Source organism: Herpailurus yagouaroundi, unplaced genomic scaffold (assembly GCF_014898765.1).
Source record: "Herpailurus yagouaroundi ecotype Mexico unplaced genomic scaffold, PumYag 530, whole genome shotgun sequence".
In the NCBI taxonomy this organism is placed as follows: Eukaryota; Metazoa; Chordata; class Mammalia; order Carnivora; family Felidae; genus Herpailurus; species Herpailurus yagouaroundi.
In genome coordinates this window covers 8067462-8083152 of record NW_024412747.1, presented here as the reverse complement: position 1 = coordinate 8083152, position 15691 = coordinate 8067462, and the positions used below count along the sequence as shown (strand labels likewise).

General features: G+C 42.5%; 1 protein-coding gene across 3 annotated transcripts in view; it reads left to right on the top strand.

Annotated features, from left to right (window-relative positions):
* The window catches only part of GNPAT (glyceronephosphate O-acyltransferase), a 33783-nt gene that overhangs the window by 3290 nt on the left and 14802 nt on the right, over positions 1-15691 (top strand). For all 3 annotated transcript variants that reach the window (XM_040464948.1, XM_040464947.1, XM_040464949.1), the window contains exons 2-4: positions 5752-5934; positions 12546-12722; positions 15333-15462. In XM_040464948.1, the coding sequence (XP_040320882.1) occupies positions 5752-5934; positions 12546-12722; positions 15333-15462 (490 nt within the window). The remainder of the gene's footprint in view (positions 1-5751; positions 5935-12545; positions 12723-15332; positions 15463-15691) is intronic.

Sequence of the window (15691 nt, the reverse complement as noted above, 5' to 3'; positions counted from 1 at the left end):
TGTCAGTTTCAGATGTGTTCAGTTCCAGATGCGAGTGGTAGAATGAATGATTTTGAAGTCGTGGATTACTACGTTATGGACCCCATACCTCACAGGTGTTTGGGAGACATCCAGACAGAGTTAGAAACATGGTACCAGAGGAAAGGAGGCAGGTCTAGCCTAAAGATACGGATTTGTCAGACATCAGCAAGCAAATTGTAGCTGAAGCCGTAGGTCTGCTTGAAACCTTTTCGTGAGAGCACGGAATGAAAAGAAGACTGGGGATAGATACTTCCTGGTGTACCCAGAACCCCAACTATGGCTTCCTGCTAAAGCCTGAAGGAAAAATCTGGACTCCTTACAATGTCCTGCAAGACTACACCATTGCTACCTCTCTGATTCTACTAATGTTGCTCACTGGGCTTTAGCTACACCGGCCTTTGTTTCTCTGACAGTAAGCAGGCTCTCCCCTCAAGCGTGCTTACAGTTCCCTCTGTGTGGCATGCTGTTTTTCCCAGAAATTTGCATCGCTTCCCCTGTCCCATTTGAGGTGCCAGTTCAAATATCACCTCCCAGAGAGGCCTCAACCCAAGCATTCAATCTAAAGTAGCTCTCCAGTCCTTCCTTGTTAGTTACTATATTTTATTTTCTTTATATTCCCTTTTCCAATGTCGTGTTAACATCAGTCTTGTACTGACTCTCAAAGCTGTGTATTAATGTCTCATGACGTTTGTAGAGCCCATTGTTGACATACAACCGTTATGAAAAATTAAAGATTGACTTTTGTAAATTTACAGTTAAATAAATTCTGTTAAAAATGAAAGTAATAAATACCCCAAGCTCAGCACTTCCTAATTATTTTACTAAATTTTACTGTTACCCACGCTTTTGAGGTTATTTATGTCCGTCAGACTGTAAGGTAGAGATGCTATGTAAGAGTGGCTACTGCACATCCCTCCCCAGCTCTCCGCCTACGGAAGTCATGTTGGTAGCTTGAAATCTGCCAGGGCTCTCCCATGGTTAAACATTCACCAGCGTGCCACTGGGAGTATGCCTAAGTGAACTTATTTGTTGTCTGTCTTTCCGTAAGGCAGCGTAAGCTCCTTTCCTACATGTTCTTTGTCTGCCTTGTTCATATTTTATTCTCAGCCTGTAGAACAGCGCCTGGTATGTTGTGGGCTCTCCCTAACTATCTGTTGAATGAATGGATCCTCCAGAGCAGTTGAAAGGGAGGTACAAGGAGAAGCTTGTTTAGCTACAAATAAGAAGGGGCTGCTGTAAAAATTAAGATAGAAAAACAATGGGGGGAACTAACTGAAATCTTACTGGGGCTCCTCTTTGTATCGTGCCCCTAGATGGGTAGCTGTGCAAATACATTTATCTTATGGTAATAAATACTTCTCCATCATGTATAGGGAAGGCCAACAAATGAGTAGTTAACACTCAACCCTAGCTGCGAGTAGGAATCACTTGGAGTACTTTTAAAAATAATTCTGATGCCCAGGTACCATTCACAGACTAAATTAATCAAGAATCTCTAGGGGGTCCTGGGCATCAGTATATTTTTTAAGTGCCCAGGTTATTTTCATGTGCAGCCTGGGTTAAAAAAACCACTGGATTAGCCACTGGGTCAGGACCAGATTGGGAGCACTTTGAGCTTTAGCCTGTGAATATTGGGGAGCCAGCAGCAGCAGGGCTCAGGAAGTGTCTTCATTCAGTAATTTATTTTTTCATTCTACGATGAGTTCCTACTAGGAACTGGGAATACAAAAACATATAAGACACACTACCTACGCAGACAAGAAGTTTACAGTCTTGCAGGGGAGATACCAATCTGGGTTTAATGAAGTATTTTAGATGCTGTCATGAAAGGCTCAGTTAAGAGTCAAAGGAGAAGATGGTCAGTTCAGTCTAGGTTGAGGGGGGAGAGTCAGGAAATGGTACACAGAGGTAAACAGAGGCTGAGGTTGATGGCTAAGTGTTTTCAGGTGAACAGCGCAGAAGGGTCTCCCTCCCTCCTCCATCTCTCTCCCTGTCTCTATATATGTACACTTATTTATAATTATTTTGTATATTCATATGTAATATAAAAATGTTTATAAACATAAATGCCTTACGTGTGTGTGTGTGTGTGTGTGTGTGTGTGTGTGTGTGTGTGTACAGAGAGAGAGAGAGAGAGAGAGAAGATCTTTGTCTCCCTAGCTGATTCCAATCCTTTTCTCTTCCCACTGCCAGGACCACTAAGTGGGAAGTCTCTAAATCCCCTTTCATCCCTAAAATTATATAATCTATAATGACAGTTTGTTACATTGTACCAAGTCTGAGTCTATACATAAACTGTAAATTCTTTTACTGATGAGAAATGGGAGATTTGAGAAGGTTCTTGAACCTTACAAGCAAGAGTATGATATGTTACAAGGACAGAGTTTTACAGTAGAATCCCAGCATTAGAAGATTTTTCCCTCATCTATTCTTTATACTTTATATATGTGGGCATAACAATGTTCGTGTTTGCATATTTCACGTTTTACATGCTACCCTTTTGATGTTGAAACTCCTCTTAAGTGCTCTTTTGTTTGTATTCTCATTATGCCTAGTCATGTTCTCAGTTTAACATTCTATATTTTTTTCTGTTACTTCAACATGTAGTCATTCAGTTGTGCTCTATTCCAAACACACCTGGATGTTGGGAAATACAAAGAGGACATGTGTTTTGTCTTCAGGATACTTGCATTTTGGGGTGACGACATGCAAACGATTGCAGTATTATGGGTACATTCCATCATAGGTGGAGGTACTGGGTAAAGACGTTCTGATGGGGAAGGCAGAGTAAGTCCCTCTGAGCAACTCAAGGAGAGTTTTCTCACAAGAGTGATGCCTGAGCAAGGATGACAGAGGAACAAAAAGGCCTTCCAGACACAGAGATGAGCTTGTGCAAAGACCCAGAAGCATGTCAACAATGAACTGTGTTGGGGAAATGCAAATCATTTGCTATCGAGTAGACCTTAGCATGGTGGCCAATGAGTCTGGAGAGGGAGGGACAGACCAGCTCATAGGGGTGCTTGTATGACATCAGAAATGGTTTAGGTCTTACTCTAAAGGAGGTGGCGAGTCACTTAAGTATTTTAAGCAGGGAACAACTGGTTCAGAATTGTGTTTTGAAAAGAGCACATGGCAACATGGAGGGTAGAGTCAAAGGGTCAAGGAGACCAGTGAGGAGGCTGCTGTGATAAAGCACACAGGCTGGACCTGTGGTTGAGGAGTAGATGTGCTATGTTCTTAAAGGCCACCTTAACAGGATCAGATGGATTGCACACAAGGGTGAGGGAGGAGGGGTCTAGAATAATGCAAAGGGATGTAGATGGCATGGTGGTTGTTGAGATTTCTGGTGTAAAACTCCAGAAAATAAGCAGGTTGTAGGATTGTGCAGAGGAGAAATGAGTTCAGTTTTAGAAAGGCCAAATGTCGGGGTGCCTGGGTGGCTCAATCAGTTAAGCATCCGACTGGGGCTCAGGTCATGATCTTACAGTTCAGGGGTTCGAACCCTGTGTCAGACTCTGTGCTGACGGCTCAGAGCCTGGAGCCTGCTTTGGATTCTAAGTCTCCCTCTCTCTCTGCCCCTCCCCTGCTCATGATCTGTCTCTCTCTCTGTCTCTTAAAAATAAATAAACCTTAGGAGGGCCAAATGTGAAGTGTTTGCAACTAAATGTGTACATCAGGAGCTCCCATGGGAGAAGAGAACCAAGCAGGAGGTTCGACCACATGTACAATTAGTATCTAAAGCCAGATGAGCAGTACAGTGGGTTGAGACAGGACAGTTGGATATGTTAACATTAAGGGAAATGGGAGGAAAGAAGAAACATTTTCATTTTGGTTGAAATTTTCCCCCAAGGTTGAGAAATCACTGGATTAGAGAAATGAGATGGATCTTCTGCTGTGACAAGAGTCATGAATTAAAAACCAAAGTAAAGGGGCGCCTGGGTGGCTCAGTCGGTTGAGCGACCGACTTTGGCTCAGGTCATGATCTCAAGGTTTGTGAGCTCAAGCCCCGCGTCGGGCTCTGTGCTGACAGCTCGGAGCCTGGAGCCTGCCTCAGATCCTGTGTCTCCCTCTCTCTCTGCCCCTCCCCCATTCATGCTCTGTCTCTGTCTCTCTCTCCCTCTCAAAAATGAATAAATGTTAAAAAAAAAAATAGGAAAATTTCAGGATGGTTGGAGGTGGGGAAAGGAGGGAGCCCTTAAGAATGGTGTCAGGCCATGGGGAGGTCTAGGAAGATGAAGACTAGAAGGAGGTCAGGGTTTAACGATTAAATTAGAAAGAAATAATAATGTGTGTTGTATTTTTTAAGAGCAACGAATAGAAAATCATTAAAAGTTCCATTAGTAATAATATGGTGGAAGAAACTGAAAGGACAAGGAAGTTTATACAGGAAGTGAAAAACTCAAGTGACAAATCAAAATGTATGTGTGTCAGGTGGGAATGTGTGTATATGCCCAGAAAAAAAGCATTCACTAGAATGGTCCCTGGGTCATTGGACAGCAGGTGATTTAAATTTTCTTCTTTGAGCTTTACTGTAACTTCCAGATTTATTTATTTATTTATTTTTGGCTTTAAAACATTTTATTAAGGGCACCTGCGTGGCTCATTCAGTTGAGTGTCTCTTGATTTTGGCTCAGGTCATGATCCCAGGGTCATGGGATCAAGCACTGCATCAGGCTCTTTGCTGAGCATGGAGCCTGCTTGGGATACATGCTCGCTCACTCTCTCGCTCGCTCGCTCTCACTCTCCCTCTCCCTCTCCCCTTCCCCCTCCCCCTTTTCCCCTTCTGCCCCTCCCCCACTTGTACACGTGCTCACATACACATGCTCTCTCAAAACTAATTTAAAAATTTTGTAATTCCCTGGTCAAAACAATTCTTTAAAAAAATAATAATAATAATACATTTTACTAGAATCTGAATTGCTATTTAAGTGCCCAAGAATCTCTAAGCATTTTTTTCTTCCCAGTAAGTTGACCGCTGCTCACACAGGTTAATGCAGGAAAGATAAATAGAAGTTCCTAGGATCTGCCCAACCCCGGATAGAGGACACCCTTTGTGTCAGCAACACGCATGGTAGCCAGGGAGAAGGCAGGTGGCTTTTTGCGTCTCATCACAGCCTGTAGATGGAAGTGGCAGGAGCCATGACCTGGGCATCCCTGCCGCCCCAACAGCACTTCTCCAAGAGGGTAAAGTTCAAACTTCAGCCCTTCAGTCACCAGAGGAAAAAAGTATTTGAAGAAGTTGGAGGACATATGGGGTGCCTTAAGTGGATTGGCACCCATGTAGTTTGACATAATTTTGAATTTCTGTTGTATGCTTGGATTTAATTGTGAATCCTAAGGAGAAGAGGCAGGCAAACCATATTTATCAATGTGATTGATAAAATTGACCAGATAAAATTGATTATAAAATTGGTCAGATTATTCTAGAGCTTAATCTCTTATCTTTACTATCTTTGTTGACTTTTCCAAAAGGGTACTGGCTTTACAAAGATAGCAAACAGACATAATAAAATATTGTGATAATTCAATATCAATTTATTGACCCCTAACTGTCATTATATTTCCTTTTTTTTAGTATAGGAGAACCTTTTATCAGTGCACTCTGCTCTTGTTCGTGTGTCCTTGAATAAAAATGTTGGCAAAGATGAAACCTTACCAGTGTAGTCCCTAATCTGCCCTAATTTATTTTACAGTATGTGCGTTACTTTCTTTCATTTTCCTTACCCACAGAAGGAGCTCAAAAAATGGGATGAATTTGAAGATATTTTAGAGGAGAGGAGGCATGTCAGTGACTTGAAGTTTGCAATGAAATGCTACACACCTCTTGTCTATAAGGGGATTACTCCTTGCAAGCCAAGTGATATTAAATACAATGTTCTCAATTCTGAAGAGGTTCATTATGTCATTAAACAGGTAGGTGATTCCCTCTTCAACCACAGCCAACAAGGAACAACATAGGTTTGAACTGTGCGGGTCCACTTAGAGTGGATTTTTTTTTTTAATAAATACAGTACAGTACTGTAAATGTATTTTCCTTATGATTTTTTTCTTATGATTTTCTTAAAAATATATTCTCTAGCTTATTGTGAGAATATAGTATGTAATACATATAACATGGAAAATACGTGTAAATCAACTGTTCATGTTATCGGTAAAGCTTCCAGTCAATAGTAGGCTATTAGTTAAGATTTTGGGGAGTCAAAAGTTACACATGGATTTTCAACCGCATGGGGGGTTGGCACCCAGCCCCCACGTTGTCCAAGGGTCAACTGTAGTCTGATAGGGAATGACAACAGTTGTATAATCCATTGAATTGACAATGAAATCTGATATGCTGACAGGAGCCCAGTATACAGGGGCACTAATTACTCATAAGGCAAATAATTTGTGTAGGGAGTTGGGAAAGCGATTTTTTTTTTTTTTTGTCCATAGACTGATGAATGGATAAAGAAGATGTGGGGTGTGTGTGTGTGTGTGTGTGTGTGCACACGCGCGCACACACACACACACACACACACACACACACACACAATGGAATACTACTCGGTGATGAAAAAGAATGAAATCTTGCCATTTGCAACAACATGGATGGAACTAGAGGGTATTGTGCTAAGTGAAGTAAGTCACTTAGAGAAAGACAAATATCTCATGATTTCACATATCTGTGGAATTTGAGAAACTCAACAGATGAGCATAGGGGAAGGGAAGGAAAAGTAAGATAAAAACAGGGAGGCAAACTGTATGAGACTCAAATACAGAGAACAAACAGCGTTGCTGGAGGGGAGGTGGGTGGGGGGATGGGTTAAATGGGTGATGGGCATTAAGGAGGGTACTTTTCAGGATGAGCACTGGGTGTCCTATGTAAGAGATGAATCACTGGCTTCTACTCCTGAAGGCAAGACTACACTGTATGTTAACTCACTTGAATTTAAATTAAAAAAAAAAAAAAAAAAAATCGATTTTTTTTTTTAATGATGCCTACCTAAAAGATGATTAGGGGTTGTCCAGGTGAAGTGGGTGAAGAAATGTTCCTAGCAGAGCAGATAACATTTTCCCCGTGGTTTTCAAATTTCACTGCACATTAAAGTTGCTGGAGAAGCTTTCAGGAATCCCTGTGCATAGATCTCACCCCCATATGAATTGAATCAGAACGTCAGAGGGAGGGAACCAGACATTCTAGTAGTAGTTTTTAGAGAAGCCCAGTCAACTCCAAAGTATAGCAAAGTTTGGGAACCACCGGCTTATTTTAAAGACTAGAGAGCATGTGTACTCACAGTACTAGAAGCAGGTCCGACCAGACCGAAGAGGGCACAGAAGGAGTAGTGGTAAGAATTGGAACTGGAGAGGGAAGCAGCGGCCACATGGTGAAGGGTTTTATAAACCATCCAGAGGAATTCGATTTTATCCTACATACAATGCAAAGTCATTGAAAGGTTTCAGGTTGGACTGTGGCCTGATCGGTTTATGTTTTAGAAGCACCATTCTGCTCCAGATGGAGAGGGGAAGTCTGGTTATGATGCTTTTGCAATACTCCCTTTGTGGGATCACACTTGCCTAGACCGGTAAGTGGTCGTAGAAACGAGTTGGACAGATTTAAGAAATTTAAGAGGTGGAGTAGACCTTATTGAATGAAGGGAAGGGCAAGAAAGACTTAGAAATGAGAGCACCATTCATTGCGATAGGGAGCCCAGGAGAAGGAATGGACTGGGGAGAAACACTAAGTTCTGTCGTGGACGTGTGATTTGAAGGCAGCAGGATAGAGGCATTCAGTGGGCAGGACTACAGCTTCCTGGCGGCCGGCCCTCCCTGTTCTGTTGCCCAAGTGCTTTTGTGCCTTGAGGTGAACCTGGAGAGATTTTTGCTTCATTGACTTTTAAGCGGAATTTAGTCAGCTGTATGGCCTCAGAAAAGCTCTTTATCTCTGCTGTTTTCTTCTGATTTGGATGTATGACCTGTGCTCCTAATCCTTTTGTTTTCATCTCTCTGTCATGATCTGTCTTGAAGAAACAATTAGTCTTCTCTGATTGGTCCTATTCCATCAGCGGCATGAAGTTTCCTCGTCAATTAGAAGCCAAAGACAGTGGTTCTCAATACCGGCTCTTTGATAGAACTTTTACAGAAAGTTAACTGTTATTATCCACCAGTATATACACTCCATGAAGGCAAAAATTTTATCTCCCTTAATAAAAATTTTTTTTTTTTTTTTTTTTTTTAGCTGTATTCCTAGTGCCTAGCACATAGTACACATTCAGTAAATATTTCTTGAATGAATGAATAAAAAAATATGTTTTGGTCCTGTCCACAGAGATTCTGATTTAATGACTCTGGAATAGGACCCAGGCATCTCTTTCTTCTTCTTCTTCTTTTTCATCTTCTTTTTAAAAGCTTCCCAAGTAGGAGTGCCTAGGTGGCTCAATTGGTTAAGCATCCGACTTCAGCTCGGGTCATAATCTCACGGCTTATGAGTTTCAGCCCCGTGTCAGGCTCTGTGCTGACAGCTCAGAGCCTGGAGCCTGCTTCAGATTCTGTGTCTACATCTCTCTGCCCCTCCCCCGCTCGTGGTCGGTCTCTTTGTCAATAAACAAACATTTAAAAAGTTAATAAAAGCTCCCCAAATAATTCTAGTGCATAGCCAGATCAAGCATGACTGACCCAAGCCAGTGTTTCTCAAACTTGGCTGTGCTACTGAGAAAAAAATCCCATAATGTAGGTAGATTGGAATTGTTATAACTCAAGATTATGTAACCCAACTGGGCCCTCTGTAATTCTTGTTACTCAGGAATTCTTTGTTTCCCCAGTGAAGTGTCTTCCATTCTCCAAAATGACAGTGTCAGTGTCCGTCCCATTCTTTCTGAGCCTCCCATCTCCCCCCCCTTACCCTCAACATGAGATTTTTCTTCTTGCTTCACAAAAAAATGTAAACCATTATATGACCACTCTCAACTTCCTGTGATCAAGCTACTAACTGACCTGCATCTGATACCCATAATTCTCCTCTTCCTTCCTGTTCAGAGGGGACAGGGAGCCCTTTCTCCTGTTGGGAGTTCAGTCCCTTCCCTACTCCTTTGCTCTGAACTTGACTTGCTCCCTCCTCCCCCGGGACTTTGTTTGCTCGATTGTCCTCCCAAATGTCTTTAACTTTTTACTGTTCTTTACTGCTTTACATCCTCACTGAACATGCTTAATTGTCTTCCAGCTTAAATCAGCCTTTGAGCACATTTGTTCCCCCTTATGACTCAGCACTTCCTTTCCCTGTTGTATTCTACTCTTAGAAGCAGCTGGCTGTTTTCTGTACTTTCTCACCCTTTGTGTATACGCAGCTCCAGCTCACTGGAATCTGGTTTCCAACCCGCTGTAATTAATCTCTCCAGGATTGCAAATAATGACTTCCTTCCTTATGGCTAAAATCAACCTTGTTGAAATCCTTCGCAGTCTTTGGCACACTCTCCCTCTTTTTTTTTTTTTTAGAAGTTTTTAGGTTCTCTCTACACCCAGCATGGGACCCAAACTCACAGCCCCGAGATCAAGAATCCCATAATCCGGGGCGCCTGGGAGGCTCAGTCAGTTAGGCGTTCAACTCTTGATTTTGGCTCAGGTCATGATCTCATGGTTCGTGAGATGGAGCCCCACATCAGGCTCTGCGCTGACAGTGCAGAACCTGCTTGGGATTCTTTCCCCCCTCTCTCGCTGCTCCACTCACACTGGCTCACTCACTCTCTCAAAAATAAATAAACTAAAAAAAAAAAAAAAAAAAAAAACCACATGCACCTCTGAGTCAGCCAGGCATCCCCCCCTCCCACCAAATCTTCTTGATTTCCTCCGTTGATGTGCTTCTTTTCCTTCGCTTGTGTCTTTAAATGCTGCTGTTCCTCAACTTCTTGTTCTAACTCACTCTCTGAGCAGTTTTATTTATTGCCAGAATTATAAGTATCTTCCTTATACTTATGTTGTTATGTTAGTAATATGTTATAAACAACAGTATGTAATAAACAATAATTACTATCTGTTGCTTCAGTCCAGATCTCTTTTGAGACACATATTTTGATGTCTATTGGAATACCTACTTGGAAAATCCAAAAACCTCTCAAATTCAGGATGTCTGAATCAAACTCTCTTACCCTCCCACCCCTACTGCTGTACCACGCACACCCCCCTCCCCCTGTTTTCTGTACTCCAAGAACAACCCTGCCGTGTGCCTGCTGCTCAAACCGCAAATCTGGATGCCGTCTTCAGCTTCCTGCTTTCCCTTCATCCTAGTCAGTCACTAGGAGCGGCTCCTGTGCTCCCCTTGATAGCTCTTGTCTGTTTCTTTCCATCTCTGCTGCCGCTTCTCCAACTCAGGCTGTCTTTGGCTCACAGGAATGCAAGAGCTGCCATCAAAGTGCTTTTAGCCGAGGAAAGATGAGATTACTGCTGCATCGAAGGGACCACTCAGGTTTGTGGTGCGGAGAGCAGACTGAAGAGGGACAGCACCCGGACAAGGACTTACAGAGCTATTGCTCATCTTTTAATCTCCTCTGAGGTTTCCAGGAAGAGGGTGCTGGAAGGACAGACATACCTGTTGAGCAAATGAGAAGCCCAGGTGCACAGAATAAGGGATCAGGTCATTCTCTGCTTCCGTGCTTTCGTCCAGTTTTGGAGAAGGCATTCCTTCTGAATCGACCAGCCTGCTCCCCTGAATGCCTCATGTGTGTAATTCTTTCAGAACCCCGGGGGTCATGTCCTTCCTACTCTTCAGCCTTCTCTACCGGCCCAGCTGGCATAAGCACTTCCTGGCTGGGGGAGGGCCCTCTCGGCCACGTCTCTCTTTCCCTTCTCGGCTCAGCTCCTCAAAGGTATAGTCTGTCCTTCCCCATTCACGCCCACTTTTAGCAGGCCATGCACCTCATCCGGTAAAGGTCACTGTGGATCTCCAAGGGACCCGATCCCAGGGGCCGTTTTAGTCTTCGCTGTATCTTAACTGTGTCCGTTTTTGTTGGGCAGTCTCCTGCAGGACCTCTCTTGACGTTGATGGTGCAACCCGGTGTAGTTCTCTGAATATCTCCCTTGTTAATCTCTTTACAGGTTCTTCCATCCACCAGGCAAGTGTTTCTCAAGGTCAAACCCTCAGCCTCCTTTATCCCTGCAGCCTCCCTGATCCATTTTGTCCATTGTCTTCATTTCCATTTTCACCTGTAGTCTGGTGATGTCCAGACAGGATCTCTAGCCTTGGCTAGATTATCAGGGTTCAGACTTTTATCTCTGACTGTCCTGTTCCCTGAAGGTCATCTAATTTGTATGTCTCACAAACCCCTCAGAATCAGTATCCCCGCCTTCTCAACCCCTGCACCACACTGCCTTCTACCCTTGGTCTGTCTCCCCCATCTCAGGACCGCCCCACCATCCGTTCTGTTGCCCAGAAGAACTGAGCATCTCTCTGCCCTTCGCCTTCTCTTCAGCACCTTTTATTACCTTTGTTTGGGCCTTTTCTGTCTCTGGCCTCAACTATTTTGATAGTTCTTCAAATGGACTCCCTTTCCTAGGCTTGTTTCCTGAAATCCATCCTTACCACTAATCCACTGATTCCTCTGTTTCCCTGGAAAAGATAAAATACGGAGCTAGGTAGAGGATAATTATCCATTTGTGAAGGTACCAAATGCCACTGAACTGTTGATTTTGAAATGGCTAATTTTAGGCTATATTAATTTCACCTCATTGTTTTTTAAAAAAAAACATGTAAATTAGGAAGCTGGGACTCCAGCATTCTACCCTCTGGTATTCTGGACCTCATCCTAAAGCAGAACATTCTCCTCTGCAAAGGATAATTATTATTTATCACATAGACTCCACACTTGTTTCCAACATGCTTGTTTAGGGGGAAGTAAAAAGAGTCAGATTAGGATTCCTTAAGGGCAGAAACGGACTTGTTCATCTCCAGGCCTAGCACACGCCCATATTTGTTCTCTTTACAAGAAGATGTGGTGTGCCATATGAATAAAGAGAGTTCCATTGTGAGGTCATTGATTTCACTAGTTACCCTTTGATACTTGGGAGAGTTTTGTCCCAGTGACCTCTATATCTGAATAGTTTAAACGGTTATTGTGATGTAATCTGGCATTTTTACCTTGTATATTACCCTGTAATAGCATTGAGCAAGCAGATGGAGTGCTGCAACATTCTAGGGAAATAAATTCCTAAATATGTATTCTAGGACACTAATACACGGGCAACAACTTATTTTAGAGAATTTGGTTGTAAGCTTATTAAATCAAATGAAAGGTGAGAGGTTTTCTTTAGTCTAAAATACTATCCTTGAAAGACGATTCTCTTTGAATTTCTAGTCTGTGAGGTTATCTAAATAGGATCATTTATCTACTGTGGTTATATTGGAAAATAAATGATGTCAATTTAAATGAAGAAGAGAGCGTAGCATTTTTGAGCTATATAGTATTGGTCCATTTGGAACTAGTCATACTGGCTTGAGGGAATACAGTTCTGGCTTCTTTCCTTCAGAAACGTCTCCCTGCTTTTCCTTTTCCCTCTAGCTTTCCAAGGAATCCCTTCAATCCGTCGATGTCCTCCAAGAGGAAGTTTGTGAGATCTTGGATGAAATGAGCCACAAACTGCGTCTGGGAGCCATCCGTTTTTTTGCCTTTGTGCTGAGCAAAATATTTAAACAAATTTTCTCAAAAGTGTGTGTAAATGAAGAAGGTATTCAGAAAGTGAGTATCGCTGGTTAAAAAACAACCTCTTCTTCTACCCCTCATGATACAATCAACGCAGAGACATCTCACTCTGCACCAAATGAGCAGGCCCTTGGCATCGGGCATCCAGGCTGGCCGGAAGAGGCTCTGCCTCTCTGGAGGGTGATGTTTGTCACTTTCAGATCTTCAGACTTGAGATTAAGTTACTTAGTCAGGTAATACTTACAGGCTAACCTAATGTCAGATGTCCACAAAGTTATAGAAGTAATGCTTGAGAATTTCTGTACGCGGTTCACCTGGATTCCCCTCCAACATTTCCTTCATCCTTTTCCTCAGTTCTCCAGTGTGTTTTTCCCATAAGCGGTTAGGATACTCCCATCTGGCGCAATTATCAAAATAAGCAAACTGACATTTAACGCTAGAGTACAGACCTCATTCATGATCCACCAGTCGTCCCGGTTATGTCCTGTACAGCAAAAGAAAATCCTCTATCACGCGTCACGTTCAGCTTTCTTATCTCTGTAGACCCTTTTAAGTTAGAACAATAACTCAGCCTTTGTTTGTGTTTCATATTAGTTTTGGAAATAAAACCCAAAAAACAAAACCAGACCTGTTTTATAGCTTGCCTTGATTTGGATTCGAGTGATGTTTTCTCAGTGGGAAAACATTGTGTCCTTCTCAGTGCAGCAGGTCAGGAACACGGCGATGTGCACTTTCAGCATTTGGTTAAGGTGGTATTTCCCTTTGTAATGAGTAAGTATCTTGTGGAGAGATGCTTCAAGAGGGGTCCGCCTTACTTCCTCCATTAGTTTTTACATTGACTGATGATTTTTGCCTGAACCAGTTATTACTCTAATGATTGCCAAATGGTGATTTTTCTAATTCTATCACTGTTGTTAACAGCCTGCTTTCCTCTGAAAGGAAGAGCTTTTCCTATTTTTATTCATTTATGTTTTTTAATATCGTTTTTCCTCTTACCAAGAAGCTCTCACCTTCATTGACCTGCCTGTACATGTCTTTTAAGGTTTTGTTTTATTCAGTCATTTACTTTCAAGTATTTCTTCTTTTTTCCTCCTCTGACTATTTTCTAGATTGCTGACTTACTCTCTGGATCTCTGTCAAAGAATGCTTGATAAAGCCATCCAGAGACGGGCACCTGGGTGGCTCAGTTGGTTGAGTACCCACTTCGGTTCAGGTCATGATTTCACAGTTTGTGGGTTCGAGCCCTGCGTCAGGCAGTCTCTGTGCTGACAGCTTGGAGCCTGGAGCCTGCTTCGGATTCTGTGTCTCCCTCAGTTTTTGCCCCTCCCCTGCTCGTGGTCTGTCTCTCTCTGTCTCTCAAAAATAAATAAACCTTAAAAAAAAAAAAAAAAAGCCATCCAGAGAATCTTGACTGGTGTTGACTGGCCATGTCTTCTTTTTTTTTTTTTTTTTTTTTTAATTTTTTAACATGTATTTATTTTTGAGAGACAGAGAGAGACAGAACGTGAGCAGGAGAGGGGCAGAGAGAGAGGGAGACACAGAATCCGAAGCGGCCTCGAGGCTGAGCTGTCAGCACAGAGCCCGATGTGGGGCTCGAACTCACAAACCGTGAGATCGTGACCTGAGCCAAAGTCAGATGCTTAACCGACTGAGCCACCCAGGCGCCCCTGGCCATGTCTTCTTAACTGATCACACATTACCTTGCCTTGGCGAATTATAGTTAGATTAAAAAAGAAAAGAAAAGAAAAGCAGATAACACACTGATACAGTGAATGTATTTGAGGTATCTTGACAGCCTACAAATTATATCTGGAGGCTCAAATTCCTTCTAACTGCAGGGCTCCCATTCTTCCTGCAGCCAGTCCAGTGTATAGAGAAATACCGTACCTCTCATTTATCCTGCTAATTCAGATTTGTTTTCATTAGTCTACCCGAGAGAAGCTTTGTTCCCTCTTATACACACAATCAGTCTAGCACAGTGGGTAACAGCTGACCTTTTTTTTTTTTTTTTAAGTTTATTTTTGAGAGAGAGCGCACCCGTGTGAGTGGGGTAGGAGCGGAGAGGGGGGCGGAGGGAGAATCCCAAGCAGGCTTTACACTGTCAGCACGGAGCCCAACCCAGGGCTCATTCTTCCCAAAGGAGAGCTCATGACCTGAGCTGAAATCAAGCGTCAGACACTTAACCAGCCGAGCCTCCCAGGTGCCCTGACAGCTAGCTGACTTTTTAACTGAGATTGATTTCAGTTGTATCCCCAGCCCGGCCATCGATCAGATGCATCACCACGTCGCAAATGAGGAACCTAATGCTTAGGCCTTCTTTACAAATATGTGGAATTAAACAATGCGTGTAAAATGCTTCATATGTGAAATGCTTAATGTGGTGCCCCGCTGATATGTTAGTGTTTATCACTATTATTATTATTTTCTATGCAATTTACATTTTTAATGTTCTTGCATCATGTGTGCTTATTTCTGTAAAACTCTGAAATGTAGTAGAGGATTCTGTATGTAGCAGGGGAGCCAGAAAGACCCTGTTATCCTTAGTGTTCCCTCTGTACGTATACACATTCTTCCTGTTCTGATGTGGCATGTGATTTTAATAATATGAAAACTGAAATGATTCAAAAGGGAACATTTGTTTTAAAGCTACAGCGAGCTATCCAGGAGCACCCGGTTGTTCTGCTGCCCAGTCATCGAAGTTACATTGACTTCCTGATGTTGTCTTTTCTCTTATACAACTATGATTTACCTGTACCAGTCATAGCGGCAGGAATGGGTATGTATTGTTTCCCCGTTTTTTATTTTAATTACAAAAATAAAAAATACTCACCAAAGCGATTTTAACAGTTCCTGAGGTGTTTGAAGATGATGGTGAAAATACCCTGTCCCTTCTTCCGTTTCAATTTTACATATTTTTATATGAGTGTTTTTACTTCTGTAGGACTGATTCCCAAAAGCAGGATTGCTAAAGCAAATAATTGTTTATCACCTCCCTTTTGAGGTAG